We start from the raw sequence: 25,041 nt of genomic DNA, 5'->3' as shown, positions 1-25,041 counted from the left end.
CAACGTTCCTCAACATCTACTCTGGTCTGCCACCCTCTGATCTGGTGCAGCCAGGCCCTACCCTGTGCCTGGGGACCGGGAGGGGCGGGGAAATGGTGGATGGGGCGAGGGTCAGTGTCTCTCCAGCCACCTGCAAGCAACCCTGGCCGGAACACACCTGGTACTCACACACCTGCTCCTGCTTGGAGTCCTGCCCTCTGTCTGTGGCCTCGAGTCCCAGCAGAGCCCAGTCCATTGCTCTTCCCTACAAGCCACAGGCCTGCTCCAGGCCCACAGGGCAGTGACCTGCTCAACACCCAAAGACACATAAACAATATGAGACCACAGACCCTGCCTCTGGTCCAGACCCTGGCTGAGTGGTGGGGAGACGGGGAGACTCTGAAAAGGTAGTTTGAGCTTGGCCATCAGGAGCTCGCCTGGAGTCACCCCCAGCAGCGAGAAAACCTCACACCTCACCCTCGTCACAACGGCACAGGCTCAACCAGGCAGCGTAGGGCTACCTGGGTCAAGGACCGTGCCAGCGCCAGGGGGGGGTCTCCAGGTCACCAACCCTGCACCAGGCGCTACCTGGGGGGAGGGTGCCTTCCTTTCCACACTGGCACCCAGGCTGGGCCCGCGGCTCCAATGACTTGGCAGTATTTGCTGCAGGCACCCCCCCCTACTTGATGCACCCCAGGCTCACCTCGCTTTATTGTGCTTCACAGGTGTTGTGTTTTTATGAACGGAAGGCAAGACCCTCCACCAGTAAAAGAATTCTGACCCACTTTATTGCAATAGTTGCTTAATTGAGGTGGTCTGGAACCGAACCCACAATATCCCTGCGGTGTTTCTGTTCTCACACCAAACCCCTCCTCGCACACACAGTAGTCACCGGAGGCATGCGCTGCTCTGCTCCAGCAACGAATCTACAACTCTGCCCTAACACATCTGCATAGCCAACTACCAAGGACGGGTAAGCTTGCAAAGGGAGAAGATCAAAGTGCTGTCATCTTTTAATTTAATCCTTTTGTTGCATCAATGGTCTTAAGAGGGATGAGAGAGATCAAAATAAAAATGGAAACAAACTATATCTTTGTGGCTGTTGTGTTTTAGCCCTTTTTTCCCTCAATTTGGGCCACAAAATAGGTCAGCTCCATTACTGATCAGCCTTCCCACAAATATTTAAAACAAATTGAATTGCACACCCAATACCCATCACAATTACACCAGGCACAATAACTAAATTAGCAATTCAACAAAATAATTGGAAATGCGATTCTCTCTATTCCACTGGTCTCCCTCGAGGGTTCAGCCGATCTATGGGGGAAAACTCAGCTTTCCTAATTCTGCAGCTAATTAGAGACACACTTGTAAATGAAGTTGTTTGTCTTAAAGTTGAAATTCTCTTCTGGGGGTGGGGAGAGGGAAGGAGAGGCAAGAAAGTCCGTGCGCTCTGGAGTGAGGGGATGCACAGGTATACAGAGCACATGCCTGGGTTCTAATTAGAGCCCTATCTGCAGTTAATAAAGCATCACTATTTTACCATCGCTTATCTGGTAATGAGCGACTTCAGAAGAGCCAGCCTGGCTGACGTCCTCGTAGAGAGAGGAGGGCCCTCCAAGAACCCTTGAGGCCGGCTGTCTGGGCTGCTCGATGCTGTTTTCGGGGCCGTGGGGACGAAGGGAGGGCAGCGATGGAGCCTGAGGGTCAGCTCGGCCAGCTCCCTCGTGGGCCTCCGTGTCCGGGCCAGGAGGAGCAAAGGCTTGTTTTAAAAGAAAGGCCAGGGGAGGCACCCGTGCCAAACAACACCCGCCTGTGGACGGTCCGGCTCGGCCGGGGACCTGGACCTGACAGCCAGAGGTGGCACCCTGCCCTGGCCCACCTGCTCGGGCCCCTCCTGGAGACGCAATCTTGAGGTTTCAATTAGTCTGTCCTTGGCCTCCTTTTGTTCCTCCAGGAAGGAAAATCTCGGCTTAATTATATAACTGAGAACTAGGGCTCACGTTTGTCCCCTCTTACCCTTCTTCGCAAGATCGGAAGTGACCTTAAAACACAAACTCTCTGCAGGGCTCCCTCGGAAGGCTTGAGGCGAGGTTGAGGGGGGCTCCCCGCTGGCCAGCACGCTCTTGGGCTGCACTCGTACCCCCACCGAAAACAAAGGCCTGGCCTTACTGGTGAGGTCAGTGAAGGAAGCGGAGGCCCAGGGCCTGGGGCAGCCTCCTTCCCCGAGATCCCCCGAACATCACAGGGCCCAGGTGGGGCGAGCAGCCCAGGAGCCTGCTGAAAGGCTGATAAGTAAATTCAAAAGCACCTGCTCCTTCCTGCTTATCTCCTCTGACAATGTGGACTCGGAGTTATCATGCTTACAGTGTTCCGTAGTAGCCTTACATTTAGCTCTGACAACCCAGTGCAGTGTGCTACAACTTTAAAGGACACAGGAGTCAAATGAAAAATAATTTTATGGCATCAGGGAGTCGGTTCCCAGTCTGACCCTCAGGAGGAGAGAGGGGACCGGTCAGCCTCCCAGGGTCCCCTTCAGCCACTCCGGGCACCAAGGCAGGAACCCCTGGCTTCCTCACACCCTCCTGTTCTGCAGGTCAACCTCGCGGCCACCTCTCGGGTCTTGGGGGGAGGGGAGCTCCTCTCCAGCCTGCACACATGCCTGGGGTGTGAAGACACCGTGCCCCTCAGCCCCGGGCCAGCTGGAGCTCTCGCTGTGCCATCTGTTGATCATTTCGCTCACTTTCAATTTTGGTCTTTGGTATGACTTGCAAAAGGTTTGGAAATACTCGCATAGACCCAAGCTGTCCAGTAGAGTGGCCACTGGCCAAGTTACAAAGCTCAAAAGCGACAAGGTATGGAATGGCACAGGGATAGGAAAGTTTGTGGACAGGCCTGCCCAGAGGCTGTGGCCACCCCTAGCACTGGAGGAGGCTTCTCCGGGGCTCCCCAGGACCACCCACAGGAGAGAGGGACGAAGGAATCCCTCCTCATTCGGAGCCGCCCGGCTGAGAGGCAGACATCACGGAGCCGCAGACGATCGTCTCCCGTGGGTGTCAGCCACCCGCACTCTTGCGCCCGGCCGTCCCGCAGGTGGGCTTGCAGAGGCTGACGCTGCAGCCCAGGAGGAAGCGCCCAGGAGCACCAGGGCCCCTACCCGGCTGCGAGGCTGGCCTCTCACGCAGGAGAAGCAGAACATCGGGAAAGTGATGCCAAGCCCGGAAAGGGCTCAAAGCCTGGTCTTCCAGGGCCAGCCAGGGTTAACGGAGGAAACTCCAGTGGGTGTAATGGGTTTGATCAGACTTAAATTAGAGAATGCAGAACTCTACAGAATAGAGACCCCCAGAAACCAGCTTAGCTGACCCTCACATTACCATGAGGGCCCTGAGGCCAAAGGTCAAAAGACTTCCTCAAGGTCACACCCTAGCAGGTTTGATTTCCAGTCCAGGTTTCTCACTACTCCACCTTTCATTCATATCTGTCCTTTATTCAAAACGTCACACATGCCCATTCCAAAATGAGCTATGCGCCCCCAAGTCTCCATCAGAACCAGGCAACAGCCCTAACTACAGCCCCTCCTCTGCTGGGGAGGGCAGACTGGGTCGGAGGCAGCAGCCAGCCCCACGCGCTGAGCAGCTGGCAGCCCAGAGGGACGAGCTCGCTCCCTCCCAGTCACGAAGGGGAAGATGGGGTGGGAGGAGGGAGGGCTGGAACCTTTATGTGTTACTGTCTGTGCCTATTGGGGACCTTATATTCTTTTTCTACCCTATCAGTGATGTGGAATTGCTTTCTTATTTTTTAATGTTCTTTTAAATTTTCTTTCCTGAGACTTCAGCGTCCTTGACCTCAACAAATGAACTGAGAACCCTCAACCAGGGGAAATAAACCAAGCAAACTTCTCAGGAATATAAATGCTGTTGAGGCAATGACCCTATTGGCAGGCCCCACGCCATGGGCAAGAAAGGAAATCTACACATAAACAAGAAAAACAAGTTAGACGGGGCAGACTCACTCACAGGGCCGTGCTGGACAAGGGGCGCGCTGATGCATCCGCACCAGCTGGGCCGTGTGGATCCCCAGGACCGAAGAGAGATTTAACAAACTTACCACATTACTGGCAATTATTTTTGAAATGTTATGAAGAAAGAGAAAGCAAAAGAAGATGGAAGGAAAACAAGGTAGATAACCTTTAAAAAAAGAACGACTACAGCAAGCTCAATTTTTTTTTTAATCCTCACCCAAGGACATTTTCCCTTTTTTTTTGTTCAGATAGAGTGGGAGAGAGAGAGAGAAACATCAATGTGAAAGGGACACATCGAATGGCTGCCACCCGCACGACCCAACTAGGGCCGGGGACAAACTGCAACCGAGAGGCACATGCCCTTAGTGGGAACCGAACCTGGGTCTCTCTGGACCGCAGGCCGACACTGACGGCTGAGCCAAACCGGCCAGGGCCGCAAGCTCAATTTAACTTCTAGCACAGCTGCCCCAACACACAGGCACATACATAAATTTAAAAAGTAAAAACACAAACTCAGATGCAGAAAACAAGGTTCCTTCGCCTTACGCAAAGCTCACTGCTTGCACTTGTCTTCGTTAAATGCAAGGACATGGGGTAGGACTATCGGTGTCACCAGCGGGGCAGCCACCCTGGCCTAGAACACCCACACCCCTGCGCCAGAAGCCTGGGGCTCCTCCAGGACACCCTCTACCCCTACAGCCTGTGGTTTTGTGAGACACATGGCTGCCTCATTGTGAGTCTAGCCCAGGCAGACATGGGTCTTGGCATCGACACACTCCATAGACAGGGTGGCTGCTATGTCCTGGGAAGTGCTTCCATGGTTTATGACGAACGCCACATTTGGATTCATTCTGAGCCCTCAAACTCAGCTCCTTTGGGATGAAACGGTGAAGGGGAAGCCATCTCAGAGGTCTCAGCAATGCATGTGGGGACCAGGAAAATCAACCTCTTCAAGGAACCTACTTTTCCCAACTGGGGATAGACACGGAGCCTGTAGCAGGATGGGATGGAGGACACCTTCCCTGGTGTTCTGTCGGACTCTAGGGTTTCCTGGTGCTCAGTAAGCAACACTGGGTGTGACTGGAGAGAATGGCTACACACCAGAACTGGACAGAGCAGCTGGGAGGAAGGCAAACCCACACGGCAAGGGAAACTCACCTGAGGTCCCCGGAGCATGAAAACCAGAGGGAGTGGAGAGCAAACCTGATTGAATCTAGCAGCCAGGAAAAAAGACAGGGGGGCCGGGGAAGGAGATGATGGTGTCACTTTCTGTTTATCCACCATCTTTCATGGGAACATCTCAAAGCACATTACAGGCGGTAGCTCTTTAATCCTCCCAGAGGAGGCTGCTGATTTGAAGGGTTCCCTGGGGAGCAAGAAATAAGCCCCAGGATCAGACTCCAGGGCCAATCTCCACTCTGCCTCTCAGCCCGCCTCAGGCACGAAGGGCCCCGAGACAAGCCTCTGTAATGTGTTCCAAGAGCCTTTAAAATATTCGGATGCTTTCACTTGGTTCACTGCACTCCTAAAAATATGCCAAAAAAAGAGTAATTTTAAAAGACAATAAACAAGCTTTATGCCCAAATATTTCCCTGTAACATTATTCATATCAAATAATTAAGCATTTACACGTTCCATGACGGGAAGTAGTTAGGTGCTGAAGATACATGCCCCAAATGGAACTACTAGTTAGCAGGAAAAATACTTGAGATCTGCAAAACCATGGCAATAACTTTTTACTCTACTCTTAATATTAAAATGCAGAATGGACGTACTATGTACCACTGGTTCTCGGCTGATGGTGTGTACACGGTGGAGGAGAGATGGTAGACATGACCTCATGGGTGTTCTTCTTATGTTTTTAAAGGGTAAGAACTTGCAAACAGCCCCAAAGTGAACACCAAGTCTCCCATCCTCACGGCCCGAGGGGGATGGGCTACTTGGTGTGGCGGTGCCTGCACACACAAGGAGGCTGTGAGCACCATTAGTAACGAGAAGCGGATGTGTCTGGGTGGTGGATTACAGCCCAGTCTTATTTGTCCCGTTTACTTTTCTATAATTAATTCTTAATGTAAAACAAACAAGGACAAGGAAGCAGCCTTATCTTCTCTATCCCGAGGAGAGGCCCAGTGCCTGCCCCCGGCGGCTGTCCCTGGTGCGAGCGAACCTGGGCTGCATGGGCACGGCCTGCATCCAGGGGCCAGCGCACCACCTCCCTGCACTGAGGACTCCAAGGTCTGTGGCTCAGGACTGTCGTGCACGAAGCAGTCAGCTGGGCGGAAGGAAAATAAGCACATTCCACACAAAAGGGAGGAATGCTTCAGTCAACACCAAGAAAGGGCTCTGGATCGAAACTCTCGATAACAGTTCTCAACTCATTTAAAAATCAGCTACCAAAATGTAAAGTATTAGTTTTATTAAAATGCAAATCAATCAACTAATCTGTCTAGTAACAGTTGAATTGCAGTATCCGTGCCAATTAAAACAGTTTCCAATTTATTCTTGGCTGGAAGGAGGGTGGTCTTCTGAATTTTAAAATGCAGGCCTCCCTTTCTTGCTCATGCTGTCTGTTCTTTCTCATCTTCCCTGATTTTAATTCGTTTTAATTAAACAGGTTGGACTCCAAATATTTTGAAGTACCTATTTAAATCCTTTTCTTCATTAAATTAAGAGTGACTAGGACAAAGGCTCTGTCTTTTAAAGAAACATGGGTTAGCATGAAGCTCACTGAAGTCCAACATGACGAGGCTACTTCCTGGCCGTTCTGAGGTGAATTATCTGGAATCCTCAGGCTAGACGGTCAGGCTTGCTTGTCCTGTATTTTTAAAAGTGATCATTTTGGAGAGAGTGAGTGTGGGGGAACTCTATTTCTGTTGATTGATCTTCTGGGTAACTGGAGACACGCTGAAAATTAAACATTTCCCTGACAGTCAAGCCCAAGAGGTAACTACCGAGACAAGAAAAACAAATCACCACATTCCAGGGTCCAATTAACGTGAAATGGAAAGAACGTCCTCCCGCCACGTGCCCCATCCTGAGCTCAGCAGACACTGATGCTCACACTAAACTGGGAAGCAGAGTACACTCAGGACTGACGGCGTCTGGAGCCCAGCCTCTGGGCACGGCAGTCCCCAGACACTAAGTCAATGATACATGGGAGTCCTGGGCACAAAAATCTGTCACTTGGTTTTGACCTTTTAAAACCGTATGAGAACATGACTTTAAAAACAATGACTAGTTATTAACTTACAACTGTACTCAGTGGCCTGGATGCAACATTTCTTCTCTAATTCCATAGCATTAAGTAAAGATTTGGGCCAGGCACTTAGGAGATGGTCAGTCTCGTATGCTGGTCCACACACATTACTTATGCAAGATAATCTTCATTGCATATTGACCACAGCAGGCCAATAAATCCCCCTTATGGGGATTTAATTTCCAGCTTGTGACCTCTGGATGAAAAACAAGTGAATCATTTCCTCCTGCTAGATTTACACCAGAGCTGATCTCAATAAGTGGCTTAGGAATGGTGAGAATGAAAAAGGACCCCAGAAGAATCTTTATGGGTGAAAAGAAAAAAACAAAAAACAAGTCAGATTTAGCAACAAATCAGCAAACACCTCCAAGTGACAAAGTCTCCAGGGCATAACTTATGAGGTTTTTGGGGTTCCCTGCTCCTCAGAGCCACAATCAATTGCTAAATATTATCCACCAGAAAGCAGCATCTGCCGAATGATTCCTTCTGTGAAGCTATGTCATCAGAGCCCTCTTGGCTAAGACAAAAGTGAAAACCCCCCGACATACCCGTCACCCTGCTAGAGCCCTAAATCAGACTTAACTCCATGCTGCTTAAGAAATCACACAGGCAGTAACAATGCTTTTTATTTGTGATGGTTACAGGACACGGGGAGGGCCCTCTGCACACTGAAGCGTGGAGACAGAGACACGTGATTCCGGGTGTCCTGGGACTTGTTACACATGTGTTCCGAACAGCACACCTTCGCTGGGATTTCCTGACTTGCACAACCCCTCAGGCTAGTGGGTTCTCCACTTGGGGCTGGATGAGTGGCCAACCTGGCCAAGGCGGCAGCAGTTACTTGGAGGCCCTGCCTCAAGGCCTGCAGCAGGAGATATGGACGCTGTCAATCCCGATGGCCTTCACCAGGAGGGCTGAGTTGGCCAAAAAGAGATCGATACAACTCTGTCCTAGAAAACAAACAAAACAAACTGGTTAACACATTGGTTAATTTTTCAAGGTTAAAAAAAGAACTAAGAAGCTGGGAAACACCCCAATGTGTCTGTTCAATTGAAAACCTAGCCGTGTAATTAAAAATGCATCCCACAGCTCTTATTCACAAATACAGAGAGAGGGAGAAACCTAGAAGAAGCCAATGGAGTAGTGAAATATGGAAATGGTCCAGTGTAGCTGGACACCCCATCTCTGGGGAATGAGTTTTCCGTAAGTTTGCCCTTTACAGACAGGCTCTTCAAATAAGAAAGCAAGACTGAATATTTTAATAGGATGCAGGAGACTGCCACACGATGAGGGGGATCCAATCAGACATGGGATGTAGGGGAATATAATTTAGTTTTCATATATTTTCTTGGACTTGGCAGTACTTGAAAAACAATGAAAATAACCCAGCAACAAGATTCCAATTACTGTCTCATGAGCAGCCGTTCAGTAGAACCAAGGTTCTTCCCAACTCCCCTAGCACCTTCTCTCTGTTCTCAATCTAATAAATAATTTGACTGGCTAATTTATTATTTCTAAAATTGGGGTTTGATGTTATGAAAACCACAACATACCAGGGTCTTGAGTCCTTGGTAATCAAGTAAATGATCACTTCTAACCTCTGTTTCAAATGTAACATACATGACTATCCAGTCAAGGCCATGTGTCAAGCCCTGGATAATCTCAGAAAGATGGGGTGGGGGAAGGACCTCTCCTGCTGTTGTGACAGAAGCTTCAGAACACTTTCCCTGTGAGGAGAGAGCAGGTTCTACTGGCAAAGAGAGAGAGACAAGGAACCATGAGGGTCTGAGCAGGTGAAATCCACTACGGAGGGGGACTGTGGAGGACACAGCCACCTAAGGCAGCGATCCATGGCTGCTGAGTGAAGGTCAGCCAGGGCTAAGGCCCCCAGTCATTGAGGAAAAAGCCCCAGAAATAAAGCTGGGCCTACTCTGTTTTATACTTTCAGGATCTAATGCCAAAATATAGCCTGTTGTTCTTGTTAAGAAAACTGGCTTCTAAGAGTGCTCTCATTATCTGAGCGTCATCATCAGCAAATCTGACTTTCAAAATAAAACAAAAAACCCGCCCTTCAAACGGCTATGTTGGTTCAACAAGACTTTAACATAAAAACTTAGTCTGTTTTTGAAGTCACCCCGCTACAGTTGCGGTAGGAATAGAGGTACTATAATTAGAAAACACAGCAATAGAAAGAGCATATTAAAACTTTTTTAAAAGAAAAAGATCTCTAAAAAGAAACTGCAGCAGCCAAGAATGTAAACTAACCTTATCCTTCTGAGGACCACAGGGCAGACAGGAAAGTCAGGCCAGGAAACAGTGGCTCTCCAATCTCGGTACAGAAATTTTGTGGCAAGAATTTGCTGGTACCCTCAGCCTGAACAATGGACCAGCCCCGACCTCCAGACAAAGAAAGCAGGTTCACCCTGAATCCATGTCTCTTTTGTTCCTCTGCTATATCAGGGCCTGCCTCCCCTCTGCCAGCCCCAGACAGCTAGCTCAGACAGCCACCCCCAGACAATCAGTCCCAGAGAGCCAGCCCTAGACAACCACCCCAGACAGCCAACCCCAGACAACCATCCCAGACAGCTCGCCCACACAGCCAGCCCAGCCAGCCAGCCCCAGACAACCATCCCAGACAGCTCGCCCACACAGCCAGCCCAGCCAGCCAGCCCCAGACAACCATCCCAGACAGCTCGCCCAGACAGCCAGCCCCAGACAACCATCCCAGACAGCTCGCCCACACAGCCAGCCCAGACAGCCAGCCTCAGACAGCCATCCCAGACAGCTATCCCAGACAGCCAGCCCCAGCCAGCCAGCCCAGACAACCAGCCCCAGACAATCAATCCCAGAGAACCAGTCCCAGACAATCAGTCCCAGAGAACCAGCCCAGACAGCCAGCCTAGACAACCAGCCCAGATAATCAGTCCCAGCCAGCCAGCCCAAACAGCTAGCCCAGACAACCAGCCCCAGACAGTCAGCACAGACCATCAGCCCCAGACTACAAGTCCAGATAAGCAGTCCAGACAACCAGCCCCAAACAGCCAGCCCTGATAACCAACCTCGGACAGCCAGCCCAGACAACCAGTCCCAGACAGCCAGCCCAGCCCAGCCAGCCTCAGACAGACAGCCCCAAAAAGCCAGCCCCACACAACCAGTCCCAGCCAGCCAGCCCAGACAACCAGCCCAGATAATCGGCCCAATCAGTCCCAGACAACCAGCTCAATCAGTCCCAGCCAGCCAGCCAGCCCAGCCAGCCTCAGACAGCAGTCCACAAAGGTGAAAGGCAGCTTCATACTGAATGCAAATGAGAGGCAGACGGCCTCACTTGCAGTTGCTTCCACATTACCAGCTGCACAGCATAAGCAACAGAAACGCTGCCCTTGCTTTCCTTCATCACACAGCAGCTTGCCTATCTGCCAGTAAATATAAGACTCTCACCATTCCACATCAAAAATTACCCCTGGCTGGTTTGGCTCAGTGGTTAGAGTGTCAGCCTGCGGTCCAGAGAGACCCGGGTTCAGTTCCCGCGAAGGGCATGTACCTCGGATGCAGTTTGTCCCCGGCCCTGGTTGATCATGTGGATGGCAGCCACTCGGTGTGTCCCTTTCATGTCGATGTTTCTCTCTCTCTCTCTTCCTCTCTCTCCCTCCCACTCTATCTGAACAAAAAAATGGAAAAATGTCCTCGAGTAAGGATAAAAAAAAAAAAATTAAATGGCACGGACAGTGTGAGTTTAAGGCTGCATCATATGATGAGAGAGAAATGCAGAGGCACATGCTACTCAGCCTTCGCAATTGTACCCTTCCTACCTCCCCGAGCCCGCCTGCACCTCATCATTACCACCAAGCAAATGCTTCCACTTGGCACCGCAGCAGCGAGAGGTACCTGGGCCGAGGCAGCAGGGTTCACTGTCAGGAGCAGAGTGAAATGCTGAAACCCATGTTCTGAGAGAACATCGTTTCACACTCAGGTGGGCAAAGCTGACGAACAGATGTGGCTGTTCATGGCAAAGCAACCTGGAAAGCTGAGTGATCTGGATTTTAAAAATCTTTTTACTAAGAGGGAGAATACGAGCAAGAGATTATTCCGATCTAAAAATCCCCAAGTAATTTCAACTTTGCGTCTTCCTTACCCACTACCACCAATCAGGGATTGTTTGTGCCTCCAAAGCATCTCAAGCTCCCTGTTTCTCCAGGCTCCACCATTTCAGATCTCACCATCTCTGACCAAGAATATGCGACAGCCTCCTAACCGGCTTCTCTGCTCCCTCCTCCTGGTCCCCTCTTCATTTCCCCCGCCAGCCCTTACTCTACAGAGGAACAAAGCCGACCTGCCCCAGGTCCAGGAACGTCACCAGGATGGAGACCCTGGATGCCCACTGCTCTGCACTGTCCCAGCCCTTCTTTGTCCCTGCACAGGCTCTGTGCTGGCTGGGTCTCCTACCTGTGGGCCACAAGCCCAGTGGAGCCTGGGAAAACAGCACCACCACGGTGGAGTCGGGGGCCCTGGCCCTCCAGCTTCTCTGCATACCCCAACAGAATTTGATAAAACCCCCTCATACATTTTTAAGTTTACATATAAATTTTTTCAATAAACTGAATAATCACCAGAATATTGTGAACACTAACTTTTTTAAAAACCTTTTTTTAATCCTCACACAAGAATATGTTTATTTTTTATTTTTTATTGATTTTGAGGGAGTGAGAGAAACCTTGATTGGTTACCTCCAGTGCACTCCTTGACTGGGGATGGAACTTGGAACCCAGGAATGTGCCCTGACTGGGAATCGAACCCACAAACTTTTGACACACAGGACCATGCTCCAACCAATTGAATTACCAGGTCAGGGATGAACACTAACTTTTAAAATAAAACTCTTACATCCCTTTTGTAATATACCCAATGGAATCAATGTACCATATTGATTTGCTACCCATCATCTCTCACTTAAATAACACATAAACTCTTTAACCTGGAAATTTTATAGCATTTTTTCTTTTTAAATGTGTACTTTCATTTGACTTTTCCCTAGAGATTTTGGTCCTAATATAATTATTTTATGCTTGAAAGTCTTTTATTGATCACCCTTTCATATTTCTTGGCTACAAAAATATGTAAATTGAAAACACTTTTTGAAATTTAAAAAGTTGAAATAAATATATTTCAATTTCTTGAGACCATATGGCTCTAAGTAATTTTTAAAAATTACTTCCGGACTGTGTCACCATGACAATATTATTAGGATATAATCATATATGCAATAACAATATAATAAAGTGCATTATAATTTTGGTAGAAACTTAACATACATAAGTAAGTAAAACATTACTGGAAATGTGTCTCCTGATGACACCGGTGAGGCCTCCCTCCATTCATTAATGAACCCATGGAGGAGTGTCATCTATTGCTGCACTGAAGGTGGGCTCAGCATTGACCCTGTTCCTGCTTGTGGTTTTGTAGACATAAATGCTGAGACCTTGTCACATAAACAAGTAGAAGGGAATGGAAGAGTTTTGATAGAGCAATGACACTCAATTCTTAAAAAAAAAAAAAAAATGTTTTTATTGATTTTTGAGAGAAGAAGGGAGAGAGAGAGACAGAAACATTGATGTGAGAGAAACATCAATCAGCTGCCTCCTGCATGCCCCCTACTTGAGGATCGAGCCCACAACCCGGGCATGTACCCTGACAGAGAATCAAACCCAGACCTCTCAGTCCATGGGACAACACTGAGTCTACTGAGCCACACCAGCCGGGCTGTCACTCAATTCTTTGAATTCTTTCTGAATTATATGGCCAAACAAAAAAAAAATCACATAGTGATCTGCCACCAAAAGTTAGCTTTAATGGTCTACCAGCTGACATCACAATAAACTTCTCCTGCAATTTTGTTAAAAATAAAGGCCTGGGGCCCAACCAGTGTGGCTCAGTGAATGAGCATCATCCTATGGACTGAGAGGTCCAGTTTGATTCCCAGCCAGAGCACATGCCTGGGTTGAGGGCTCGATCCCCAGTGGGGACCGTGTAGAATTGATGTTTCTCTCTCACATCGATGATTCTACTCTCTCTCCCTTCCTCTCTCTCTGAAAAATCAATAAAAAGATAAATAAATAAAGGCCTGGGAACCACAGAACCTGAAGGGACTAGTTACCCAGCCCTTAGTCAATGCTGTTCTCAGTCCCTGCACCGACATTCTGAATTGTCTTTTGTGTGGTGCCCTGGAGGCTGTTCTACTGCAGGGCCATGTGCCAGGTCAGAGCAAGGAGAGGCTCAAGGTGGGCTTGTGTCAGGTGGGCAGAGGACAGCTGGGACAGGCCCAGCACAGGCACACTCGAAGACGGATCCGCTTCAGGGACCAGTACACATCTGGGTCTACTTGCCCCTCGGGACGTCTCTGCACACCCCAGGATGAAGACCGAGTGTGCAGGGCACACTGAGCTTGGCCCAAACCCAGACGGGGGCTAGATGTGGTGCCACTGTGTAGGGAAAGGTAGAAGCATCTGAAAAGAAACATACCCCTTGTTCCCTACTAAAGAAAACAAAACTAGCCCTGCTGGTTTGGCTCAGCGGTTAGAGCGTCGGCCTGCGGTCGGGAGAGACCGGGGCTCGGTTCCCGCTAAGGGCTCGTACCTCGGTTGCAGTTTGTCCCCGGCCCTGGTTGGTCGTGCGGGTGGCAACCACTCGATGTGTCCCTTCACGTCGATGTTTCTCTCTCTCTCTCTCTCTCTCTCTCCCCCCCCTCTCCCTCCCTCCCTCCCACTCTATCTGAACAAAATATCAAAAAATGTCCTCAGGTGAGGATAAAAATAAAAAGAAAACAAAACTAAAAATAAAAGTAGGTACCAAAAAACCACCATGGGACAGAGGGTCAGGCTGCCTTCTGCCTCGAGGACATGTCCCTCACTAACCGGATTCTGCCATGCAGAGAAGCTCAACTAACAATCCTCAGGTTAACCTTGTCTCTATCGGATTCTCTGGGTAACTGTACAGTTTAACACTTGAAGTCCCCTTAAGGCTATGCATAATGAACTTGTGTTTTTTTAAATACATAACTCCTGCTCTCTACCACATTAAGAATCAAGATTTGAATCACTGAGCTGAAATGCCTTCCCCCTTTGTTATCCCTTCCCCCACACAGCTGGCCTCAGTGGCCAGTGGGAATGTCCACTGTAGAAAATGTATTAATGTTGGTATCATGCAGGAGAATAACCTACAGAGTAATTAACAGGACTTGGACCTAAGGTAGAAGGTCGATAGCAGGGGCTCTTCCTTGAATTAAAATTTAACTTACCCTTTATTGCAACCTACAAAAGCAAGTAATGAGCACTAACATTTTTATTTCTTTTAAACTGTCATTTAGGCTGTAGAGGGGATAATTACCTATCTCTAGTGTAGTAAGGTTTTATAACCCTTAGTGAGGCATTTTCTAATTTAATATTTTTACTATATTATCATAAAACCTGTTTCTGGGGAAAAAATGACCATGGATTAGCAGCCATTTTCCATAAAGACAGTGTGTGTGTGTGTGTGTGTGTGTGTGTGAGAGAGAGAGAGAGAGAGAGATTCGACTTATTATGTGACTTTTCTGAAAAGAGACTTCGAGTATGCAGTCTAGCTAACTGTGAAATGCGACCACTTGAGTGGCAGGTGAGGTTTAAACAGTCCTAAATGAGTGTGGTACATGTACAGTAATGTAGTCCCAGACGTGTGCACCCAATTGTGTTCCCTTCATCTCTATGGATGCACTCCTCACCCACTGCAACACGGACGAGCAAACAGTACGGAGCCTGTTAAACCTGGAGATGATCTGTGTGGGGCTTTGATTTGCTAGATTCAGTAGCTTGCAGCATCTGGGATACTGAAGAAGCTGGACCAGCTGCCCACCCCCTACTCTGGCCAGAAACCCCCAAGCCTCCAAGATATCCCGGAACTGACCCTACCCATCCCTGCAGCCAAAGGCAGGAGGACCATAGAGAGAAAGCAGCAAAGCCACGGCTCCTTAAAGAAACCTATACAACTTCCAGGAGGAACTCCTATTCTCTGAGCAAGTACTACACGCAGGAGTTCTGGACAGTCTTCCAAATGTGCCAGAGGAGACAATATTGCTGCTCGCCTGCTTACAACTATACACATAATTTGCCCTTGATTAATCTGAAATCGTTCATTTGTTACTTCAATGTGGGTAGTCTCCCTAATGTACAAGACACATCCCAGAATGCATCCTGACCCTTCGTCCTTCCTAATCCTCTCCCTCTCTGCAGACGGACAACCCTTGTGCTGCATCCAGAAGTGGGGTAGCGTTTGTTTCTGCTTAACTTAATCCCTCAGACATACATTTAAGAATCAACGGATGATGAAACACACAAAGGGAGAGTGAGACGAAGGGTTCCGGTTCCAACATTGTTCTGATTCCAACACATTTCATCTATCTGAATAAGCAGTTTACTTATTAGTGCTGTGGAAGCTCATAAACATGCATTAGATGCGCAGTCTGCCCTCAGAGTGTAAGTCTAACACCAAGGTGTACTGAATCCACAACTACATTCCAATGCCTATCTGAACTTTGTAAGATTTTGTGGAGGATTACAAAGATGAGACGAGTGCTCGTTTCTCTGATCTAGGGCTGTGAACGGCCGAGCAGAAGCTCAATTGGGGAGGTGAACGCAGCCAGCAAATCTGTGAAGAACAGTCCACACAAACATCCCTCCTTATGCTGACCCCAACCCGGCCGCTCTGCTTCCCGGGCCTGTCCCTCCAGAGCCAGGAGAGGAAAAGGCTGCCTGCTCTTCCCTGTCGCAGCATTTCAACTATCTGATGTCTTCCTCTAACTAAGCCTGTTCTTTCCTCGGGAAAAAGAAAATTCACGCCATTCCTGCTATGACAAAGTTGGCGTTCTCTTGCCATCCCGACTGAAATGAGCCCCCCAGTTTGCCAGGTGGGTGGTAAGGCCCCCTTACCCTCTGAGCCAACCCCGACACAGCTGGGACAGCCTACTTAGCTCAGAGCTGGACTCTGTGGCCTCACGTGTGTGTTCTCAACACACTTCTGCCTTCTCAGAGCTTCCACTCTCTTCTGATCTGTCCACCAATGCCCAGCATTCCAGACATCAATGCACAAGATACCTTGCCAATTATCACTAGGCAGTGCTAACGACACCAAATGAAGGGACCCTCCCAACCCTGACCACAACCATCTGAGTGCTCTGTGGTCTATGCCTCAAAACACTAGAGACAAAAATCTTTCATTACTTCTGCTTCCTCGGACCCAACCCATTCTCCTGTGTCAGTGACTCTGCAGGTGAGAGGAAGGTTTTTGAAAAATGTTTCTATGACCTAAAAGGGGAAATACATCGATCCAAATGGCAAGCAATTGCCCCGTACTCGTGGGGCGGCGTGTGGCAGAGGGTAAACATACGCAGGTCACAGGAATTGGATCAGGACACACACAGAACTTCATCTCTCAGGAAGACTGGATTGTAAGGAAGGCAGTCCAAGCAAGGGAGGAGACAGACATGGCCTTACAGGGAGGTGGTGTCATTCAGTCAGAGTGACACGCACAGATGATGAGCGTAGACACCTTAGAATTCCTGAATGTAGTAGAAAAGTCAGCACTTAACTCTCCCTCACTCTCCTCCCAACCTCCCCCAGCAACAAAAGGTGGAGCACAGGCTTCTTTCTTTGAAATCTCATCACAATTTCATACCAAAAGACAAAACACACACACAAAACAAAGAAATGAGGGGAAAAGAAAGCAATCATCTCTTACCTAGGGCTTATTTCTTAACAGGATCAAGTTAGCAAAGTAGCAGCGATTCAGAGAACACCCTGTCTATCACTAATTACCTAAATCCGGATACAAGGCAAATCTCCAAACACTGGCTGAACCCTTCAGAAGCTCCAAAACACCCAAACCGCCACAAGGTGGCAGCACACAACGCACTTCTGGAGCGGACCAACTCCAGTGGCTCCCAGCAAACTGGGCCCATAAATTACCTAGTGTGTCTGCTCTATCACCATCCTCCCCAGTGCTTGAAGGAGACTCTAGAAGGTCTGTTCCAATTCGCTCTTTCGGTCAGGTCAGAACTAGGTCCTTCAAACCTCTGCAAATGCTTTTAGCCCCACCGCTTTAAATTACAGATGGTGACATATGGCCTCTGGCCTGTCTCCTAAAGATCAGACAGACTGAAGATTTATAAATGTTCAAAGACGCAGGTTCAGGCCCAAACAAAGGAATTGAAAGGCAAGGCAAGGAAGGAGAGAGAAGAAGGGTAGAGAGGTGAGGAGGGAAGGAGAGGTAAATTTGTAAGGTTTTCTCCTCACTTATGCACCCTCCCGATTCTCAAGTCAGTTACAAATTCACTCCACTTGAACAAAGGCAGAAAAATACTTGAAACTCCCATCATCCTACCAATAGCTTCAAGACTTCCACATTCTTTTAAAGAAAAATAGTTTACCTTGGTGGATTTGCAAACACCCAAGGGGGAGGGGAGCACTCTTTAGACAAAGGGGACATCCCCTCCTCTCCTGTACATTAATATTCCACATTCCTGGGATGATTTCCACTTTCACAGTTTGACTGTTTTATAACAGATTTGATGCGAGAGAAGACAAATGGCCTCACAAAGAAAAAACGACAAATCATCTCACCGCTTTTAGCAGGGTTTTCTCTTTACTTTTATTTATTTTTATTCTGTAGCTGAGCTGCAGAGGTCTCTGCCTTGCTGGAGATGTTTAATATTAACGTCAAGCCGCCACGATCCTGGCAATAGAGTTGGCCGGTGTTGTGTTTACGGTTTTGTGACTGCTGGCTTCAGGAAGATGAAGCTCCTTGTTCAAACAGCAGCCCCTCTAACAGCTCCTGTTAAAAGCCGGAGGATGCTTCACTGCTTGGACGTGAATCACTTCCTCCACCGCACGAAGGTGAGACTGACGTGGGGGTAACATTTGTATCCCTATCAAGGCTGCTGTCCAACGATGCAGCGCCTGGGGAGCGGGGGGGGGGGGGGGGGGGGGGGGGGGGCAGCGGATGACGCATCTTTCGGCTCCAGTGTAACTTTTACTTTTAAGGGGTCAAAACACATGAAAATTAGTAAAGGTATTTACTATCGGCCCCCAGGGTTCCAGCAAGGTCTTCTATTACTTCTGGTAATAAGTTCGAGTTATTTTACTTAAAAAATCCAATACCACCCAAACATAAAACGAGCAAGTACCCAGCAAACACACCCGAGGTAGCAACTGCCATGCAACTCTGCCATGCACCGGCTCGGCCAGCCCGCAGGACGCTCGCAGAGAGCACTTCTAACTGCTGACCAGCGACTATCCCACACACTCCTCCCTAGGGTGCCGTGGTCTTGGGATCTCCTGGTTCCCCTCCTCCCTCTTTGTTGTTTTTACCTTCTTCCTGGCCAGGAGCATCGACCTTCTCCTAGGTTCTCTTCTCGTCCTCCAGTCTCTCCCCTGAAATCTCTCTCACCCATGCTCTCTCAGCTCTAACATCTCTGCGCGAAGGATGAAGCCCACAGCCAGAGCTCCTGCCTCCCCACCTAGACACTGAATTCTACCCCTGGCCCTGCAAGGCAAGACTGTCACCTAAACTATCATTTCTGTTACTAATGGCAGCAAATTCTTTGTTATTCATGTTGCACACTTAACTGTTTAATGGCAGGAAGCTTATAAACAGAGTTACAGATATCAATACCACATTTTCTGATTAAAATATAAAATCCACCCAGAGACAGGGCTCTTGTTTAGACAGTTTACTTATATTAATTGATAAAATGCAAACTGATGCCCTTCATCTGTCAATCTTTGTGGTTTTTAACATAACTCTTCAAAGAACTCCCCCTTCTCCTCTGTAAATCAGAGAGAAATTGGGGGAAAGGGAAGATCTGTCCCAGACACCTGCTAGGTACACTTTCCTGGGGAGTACTGTGCAGGATTCAGCTACTCGGCCATCTCCCCCCAACTCAGTTCACCAACTAGTCACTGAAGTCAGCAATTGGATGACCTCGGCCAGCTATGTGACTGGCTTTTAAAAGCCTGACTGCTCAGTACAAAATGAGTACTTTGCATTTCTGCCCCTGAAACCTGGAGAGTGTGTTTTGCTGCAGAGCTGTGCCTCCCCTGCAGGACCGAGAGCTGGATGAGGAGGCGGAATGCTGCCAAGTGCGTGTAGGAGAAAATGTGTATTGATTTCTTCTTTTTTTATAAAGGAGCACAAAGCACTGAAGAACAATTGCTCGTCTTTGCAGCATTTCACATTCTACACGAGACAAAAGGCCCAACCCCCACCAGCCTCTGAGAAGCTGAAAGGGGAACCAGGGGAACCACACAGAGCGGGGTCTCCTGGGTGTCAATGGCCACCACGCTGTCCAGCTTCACTGCTGAGACTCCAAACACCCTGGGCCACAAATGCCTCCCCTGCCTCTGATCAAGTAATTTCCCTCTCTGGGCTGATGTTTCCTCATCTATATTGGAGAAGAAAGAGCCTTCAGTCTTATTTACCTTTAAGTGGAGGTGCCCAGAGGGTAAAAGAGTTAATGTTTATAAAGTGTTCTGCTCCCCAGAGGGAGACAATGGGTAGAACACAAGGTGTGGTTATGGCTCATTCAGGACCTCATTTCCAGGGTAGTTATAATAGCTTCCTTACAAATACTGGCTTCCCAGCACCTTGAACAATAAGGCAATGCCCTTTATCTAAATATCCCTTTTTGGTTTGACACTTAATACCAACACTAAAAATAACAAAAGGTAACCAGGGACTATTAGGCCTTGTTAATGCACAGACAGAATCCATTCCAGAGCTGTTGTCTTCTTAAACAAAACAAATCCTGAAAGCAGTCCAAAAAACTGACCTAAAGCTGTGACTGTTCATCACAGAGGCCTGTCTGTATTCGCCATGTTTCATCGTAACCAATAGATATCTGGTATGATATCTATACCAGAAACCAAACCCAGTATAGATATCATAGCCAACATGGGCAGGAGAAAACCTATAGAATTATATAAAGTTTATGGTATACACTCTTAGAAGTGATGGAAATATAAGGGTGTTCATGAAAGATCTTTTCCCAGGGTTCATACTAAGTAAATATGACCTCACAAACTCTCTAGGTCAAGGGTTGGGGATATGAGGTCCCAAATATGGACTCTTCATTTCCAGGGCTTTTCCAGGTAGCCATGAGTGAAGAAGATGTGGAGCTGGCCCTCAAGTAGTGCAATATTCTAGCGTGAAGACATGATCCATAGATAGGACACAACCTGGTGGTAAATGCTATATATAATGTGGACATGTACAAAATGCTGTGGGAGTGGACAAGAGTGTGTCACAGGAGCTAGATGATTTGGAAAAACTTCAGTAAAAGAGGCAAGAAACCATTGCTCATCTATCTTAGGACCGTTTGCAAAAATAATCTTAGCAGCAAATTGTAAATAGACTTATAAGCTGAAGACCTTTAAAGACATTTCAGACAGCAGACCTAGAGCCAAGTTTCTTTAGGTTTATATAAAAAAGGATGTGTCTGTGTTGCACGCAAATGGACATGACATAATATATACATACTCATATGAAAACATAAATGTTATTTATTTAAATAACTATCCATATAGATTAATTTAAAACAAAAAATTTGTTTCTCAAAAACAAAAAATTTAAAAGAACATTTCATTCTCAAGAATCTAATGAGCAAGAAGGGCTATTTTCACTTTATAAAGAAGGAAACTAAGGCACATGGAGCCTTCAGAGTCACACAGCACATGAGGGCAAGGGCATACCATGTGCTCAAGAATCCTAAATCAGTCCTCTACCTTAGGGAAGACTGACAACAACTGGGCAAAGACCTTAAATAAATTGTTTTGAAGTAACACCTGTGCTACAAAACTGCTATATAATAAGGCAAGATACAACTGAATCATAACACAGCACACCTCATCTTATTGCACTTCACAGATGTTGAGCTTTTTACAAATTGAAGGCCAGACTATCCACCAGCAAAATGATTACGACTCACTTTATTGTGATATTTTCGTTATTGCAGTGGTCTGGAACCAACCCCGCAGTATCTCTGGGGTATGCCTGTACATTAATCCAAGTATACGAGCATAAAACCAGGCTGATACCAAATACAAGACTGCAGTAAACATGCATACTACTTTGACTTATAAGTTAAGCATTCTTAGCAAGAAAAAAAAAACTCATAGGTGCTTTTGTGAATTGTAGAAAATGCTGTTAGAGATAAACAAATAAAACATGGGTCAAGGGAAAAGGAGCCCCTATCTCAGTGAGGGCTGGGAATCTAAAAGCCTCCTTGGAAAGGCTGGTGTTAGCCAAGGACCTGAACATGGCAACAGGAGAGACCGAGGTGGGGCAGGGGCAGGTTAAGTGAACAGCATTAAGAGACACAAGTGGGAGGAGTAGGGAGTGTGTTCTGGGATTACACAAAGGTATGTGCACCAAAACAGGTGATGAAGAGAAAAAGGTAGCAAGGAGACATTTCACAGCAGGCCTGAGTGGCAGGTTCAAGAGTATGGCTTTTACTCTACAGACAATGAAGAATAACTTGCTTTAAGTGGTGTTTAGGAAGGCATTAATGTGGCAATGATACACAGCACTGATTAGATCAGGCTGGTGGTTAAGAAGTTGTTAGGGCAACAGTCTATGGGGGAAGTAAAAAGAAAAAATCTGGACTCAAAAAGAAGCTGTAGAAACGGAGCGTAGAGACCACTGAACAATATAGGCACTGGGAGTGAGGCAGGTGTGTGTGTGTGCGCACGCGTACGTGCACGTGCAAAAATAGGTTTGCAGTTGTATGTGAAACAGTTTATTCTTGGATTATTATTTATTCTCATATTATTTATTTGTATTACAACTGTAAACCTACTTTTGTCCACCCCTGTATATTAAATAAAATTCCAAGCAGATTAAAAGTAAGAGAAGAAATCAGACTTAGAGAAAACACTGGGATGCAGGAGGGATTGCCTAAGCACAAAGCAATGAAAAATATCTGAAAGAAAAAGGCTTTATATATTTGATTACATAAAAAAAGAAAAGTTATATATGATCAATAAAAGCGATTAAAATTAACAGGTAAGCAAAAATAAGAATAATCTACAAGAATATAAAATATAGCATAAACCATTATATATAAAATTCATACAAACTGCAGAGGAAAACTAAATCTTAAAAAGAGAAAAATAAGGATAAAAATAGAACTACACATGATTAATAAATATACAGATTTTCTAAGTTTGCTATTAAACGAGAAAATAAACATCAGATACCTAGTCCAGTGCCTACACGTTCTCGGTCCTCAATAAGGTGTCTTTGTTATAAATGTGTATGACAACCCTCCATATTAGCAAAGGTGCAATGACATAAGCCTCAGCTGAGGGGGGAACGGGGAGAAGGGACACGGTAATTAGTTCAACCTACCAAGAATCATTAGAAAGTTAAGTCTTTTACCCAGGATTTACCCTTCTAAGAACCAATTCTAAAGACACAAGCAAAACTTAGAACATAGATTTCAATACAAATCTGTTCATTGCAGCATTACTTAAAGAGAATAAAAACAACCAGACACAACCTAAATGTCCAATAATAAATATTCCATAATTGAATATTATAAAGTTATTAAAATGTCTTTAAAATACTTATGGTGTTAAAATACTTATAAAGTTAACTGAAAAAAGGGATTCAAACATGTATGTATATATCTTCATAAAATACATACACAAAAATATTCTTCAAGAAAACATAAAACTATTAATAATGTTCAACTCTCTAGTTCGCAGGCCGACGCTCCAACCGCTGAGCCAAACTGGCCAGGGCATAATGTTCAACTCTCAATAGCAGATAACAGATGAATTTTTCTTTGTCCTTTCTGTACTTCTTCTGTAAGCATATATTGTGGTTATTGTAGGGGGAAAATATATTGTTTCTAAGGAAAGTAGGGAACAGGTGCCTAGGTGTGGCAGAGATAGAACTATAAGAGCAAAATGACTGAATATGCTGGATCAGGTTTCAAAGCTAATTTCAAGGTTTAGGGTCTTTGTAATCAGAATGGTATAGCCATAAAAGTGGGTTTGGAAATTCAGTGATTCACACTAAAATGTGAATGACTTCACAGGCAAAACCTTCTTATATAGAAAGCATCTCTATTAGAAAAGGAGAAATCATTTTAATCCAAACAAGTTCTTTACTTTGTTTCTTTTTCCCAAACAAGTTTTTAGTTGAGAGATAGGCTCTGTGTATGTGTACTGGGTGTGGAAGAAGGAGCATCCCCTTGGCATATCATTCCCAAATATGTCTAAAAGCTTGCTGATTTTCTGGACACAGCAGCAGGGGTTAGGGGCCACACTCCTAGGTGCATATAGTATACCAGATCCACTACTTACTCACTGTTTAACTTGGGCAAGTTACTTATTTGTTCTATGCCTCAGAATTCTTACCATAAAATGCAGATAATGTGAAATACTTTTAATAGTTTCTTATAGGGAATGAATGAAATTGTACTTGAAGGGCTTAGTGCAGTGTCTGGCATATAGTAAATGCTCAATAAGTGGAATATGATATTTTTCTATGTCATTTCATTGCCAATCAGAAATAGGGTGGCTGACTTAGGGTGAATAAATCAGAGAGAAGGATGAATGCACTTCGAAACAGAAATGGTCTACATATCTTAGCAATCTAATGCTGGCTCAGTGATCATTGTGAAAAATGTACTAAGATGTGTGAAAGCCTAACCTAAATTAATGGAAAAGACATTTGGCTATTGCCTGCCCACTAGCAAGTTACTTAGTTCTAATTAATACAATATCTATAAGATATTATATTTGAAAAGTCAATAATAATAAAATACAAAAACTTAAAAACAGTAAGTCCTTAGGAGAAACATTTACACTCACTTTAAAGAATGTGAAATATCCCTTTGGGGGAATAAAAAGGATTCATAATCCTCTGAAGAAATGATGGGCATTTGACTGCAGAAATGAGAACTATAGTCAAGAAGCCCCATTTTGAGGAAAGATTTATCTGTTCAGTTTTACAATCTCTTTCTAGAAGATGTGCTTTTATCACTCTACATCCTGCTTGGAACCAAGGCTTCAATTTGAGAATGCAAATTCTCTAGAATCGTGTGAGATTGAACAAGCAGCAAATCAGGGAAAATAGAGGAAAACAGTATCAATGTTTTCTTTTCAACCCAGTTTTAGAACTCTGGCCCAAGCCTCAAGTGTGAACTTGAGAATATATCCTTTGTCCTTTCTGACATTACTGAGGAGGAAAGCCCTGTGCCTCCTATCTCTGTGCTAGACGCCATCTTTAATGATGATATATGGGGGTCCCTTCCCCTCAGTACTGCTGGGGGGTCAAACACGTGATACGGCCTGCCTGAGTATCAACAAGCGAATTATAAACTGTGTCAATCTGAGTTAATGCAAAGCTGTAATCCTCTTTAACAAGAGATCAAATCACTGCCATGAGTTATGTTCATTCTGTAATCTGATAAGGAAGAGAGGGAGCCTCTAATAAAAGAGTAATGGGAGCCTTTAATGACACTGGTGAAAGGTGGCACCAGTGAAAATATTGCTCTCGTTCATACCGATTAGATCAGTGTTGCATATTCGCCCGGACTTGTTTCACCTGTCAGAATAACCTGTGTCTTTTTAGAAGATAAGCTTCTGAGAAAACATCTATATCTTAACCATTCTTGCTTGCAAGTTTTTAACCAACAAAAATGCTCTGTGGAGGGTATTTCTCGGATAATGAGCTGATGTGCTCTCAAATGCTG

At 46.2% G+C, this 25,041-nt stretch overlaps 1 protein-coding gene across 1 annotated transcript in view; it reads right to left on the bottom strand.

The window, feature by feature from the left end:
* Positions 1-7,870: 7,870 nt before the first annotated feature.
* The window catches only part of AATF (apoptosis antagonizing transcription factor), a 102,541-nt gene continuing 85,370 nt past the window's right edge, over positions 7,871-25,041 (bottom strand). The window contains exon 12 of the mRNA XM_036269294.1: positions 7,871-8,206. Coding sequence (XP_036125187.1) covers positions 8,143-8,206 — 64 coding nt within the window. The 3' untranslated portion in view covers positions 7,871-8,142. The remainder of the gene's footprint in view (positions 8,207-25,041) is intronic.

The sequence above is a fragment of the Molossus molossus genome, unplaced genomic scaffold (genome assembly GCF_014108415.1).
Source record: "Molossus molossus isolate mMolMol1 unplaced genomic scaffold, mMolMol1.p scaffold_m16_p_19, whole genome shotgun sequence".
NCBI lineage: Eukaryota > Metazoa > Chordata > Mammalia > Chiroptera > Molossidae > Molossus > Molossus molossus.
This window is presented reverse-complemented; position numbering and strand designations above follow the sequence as displayed.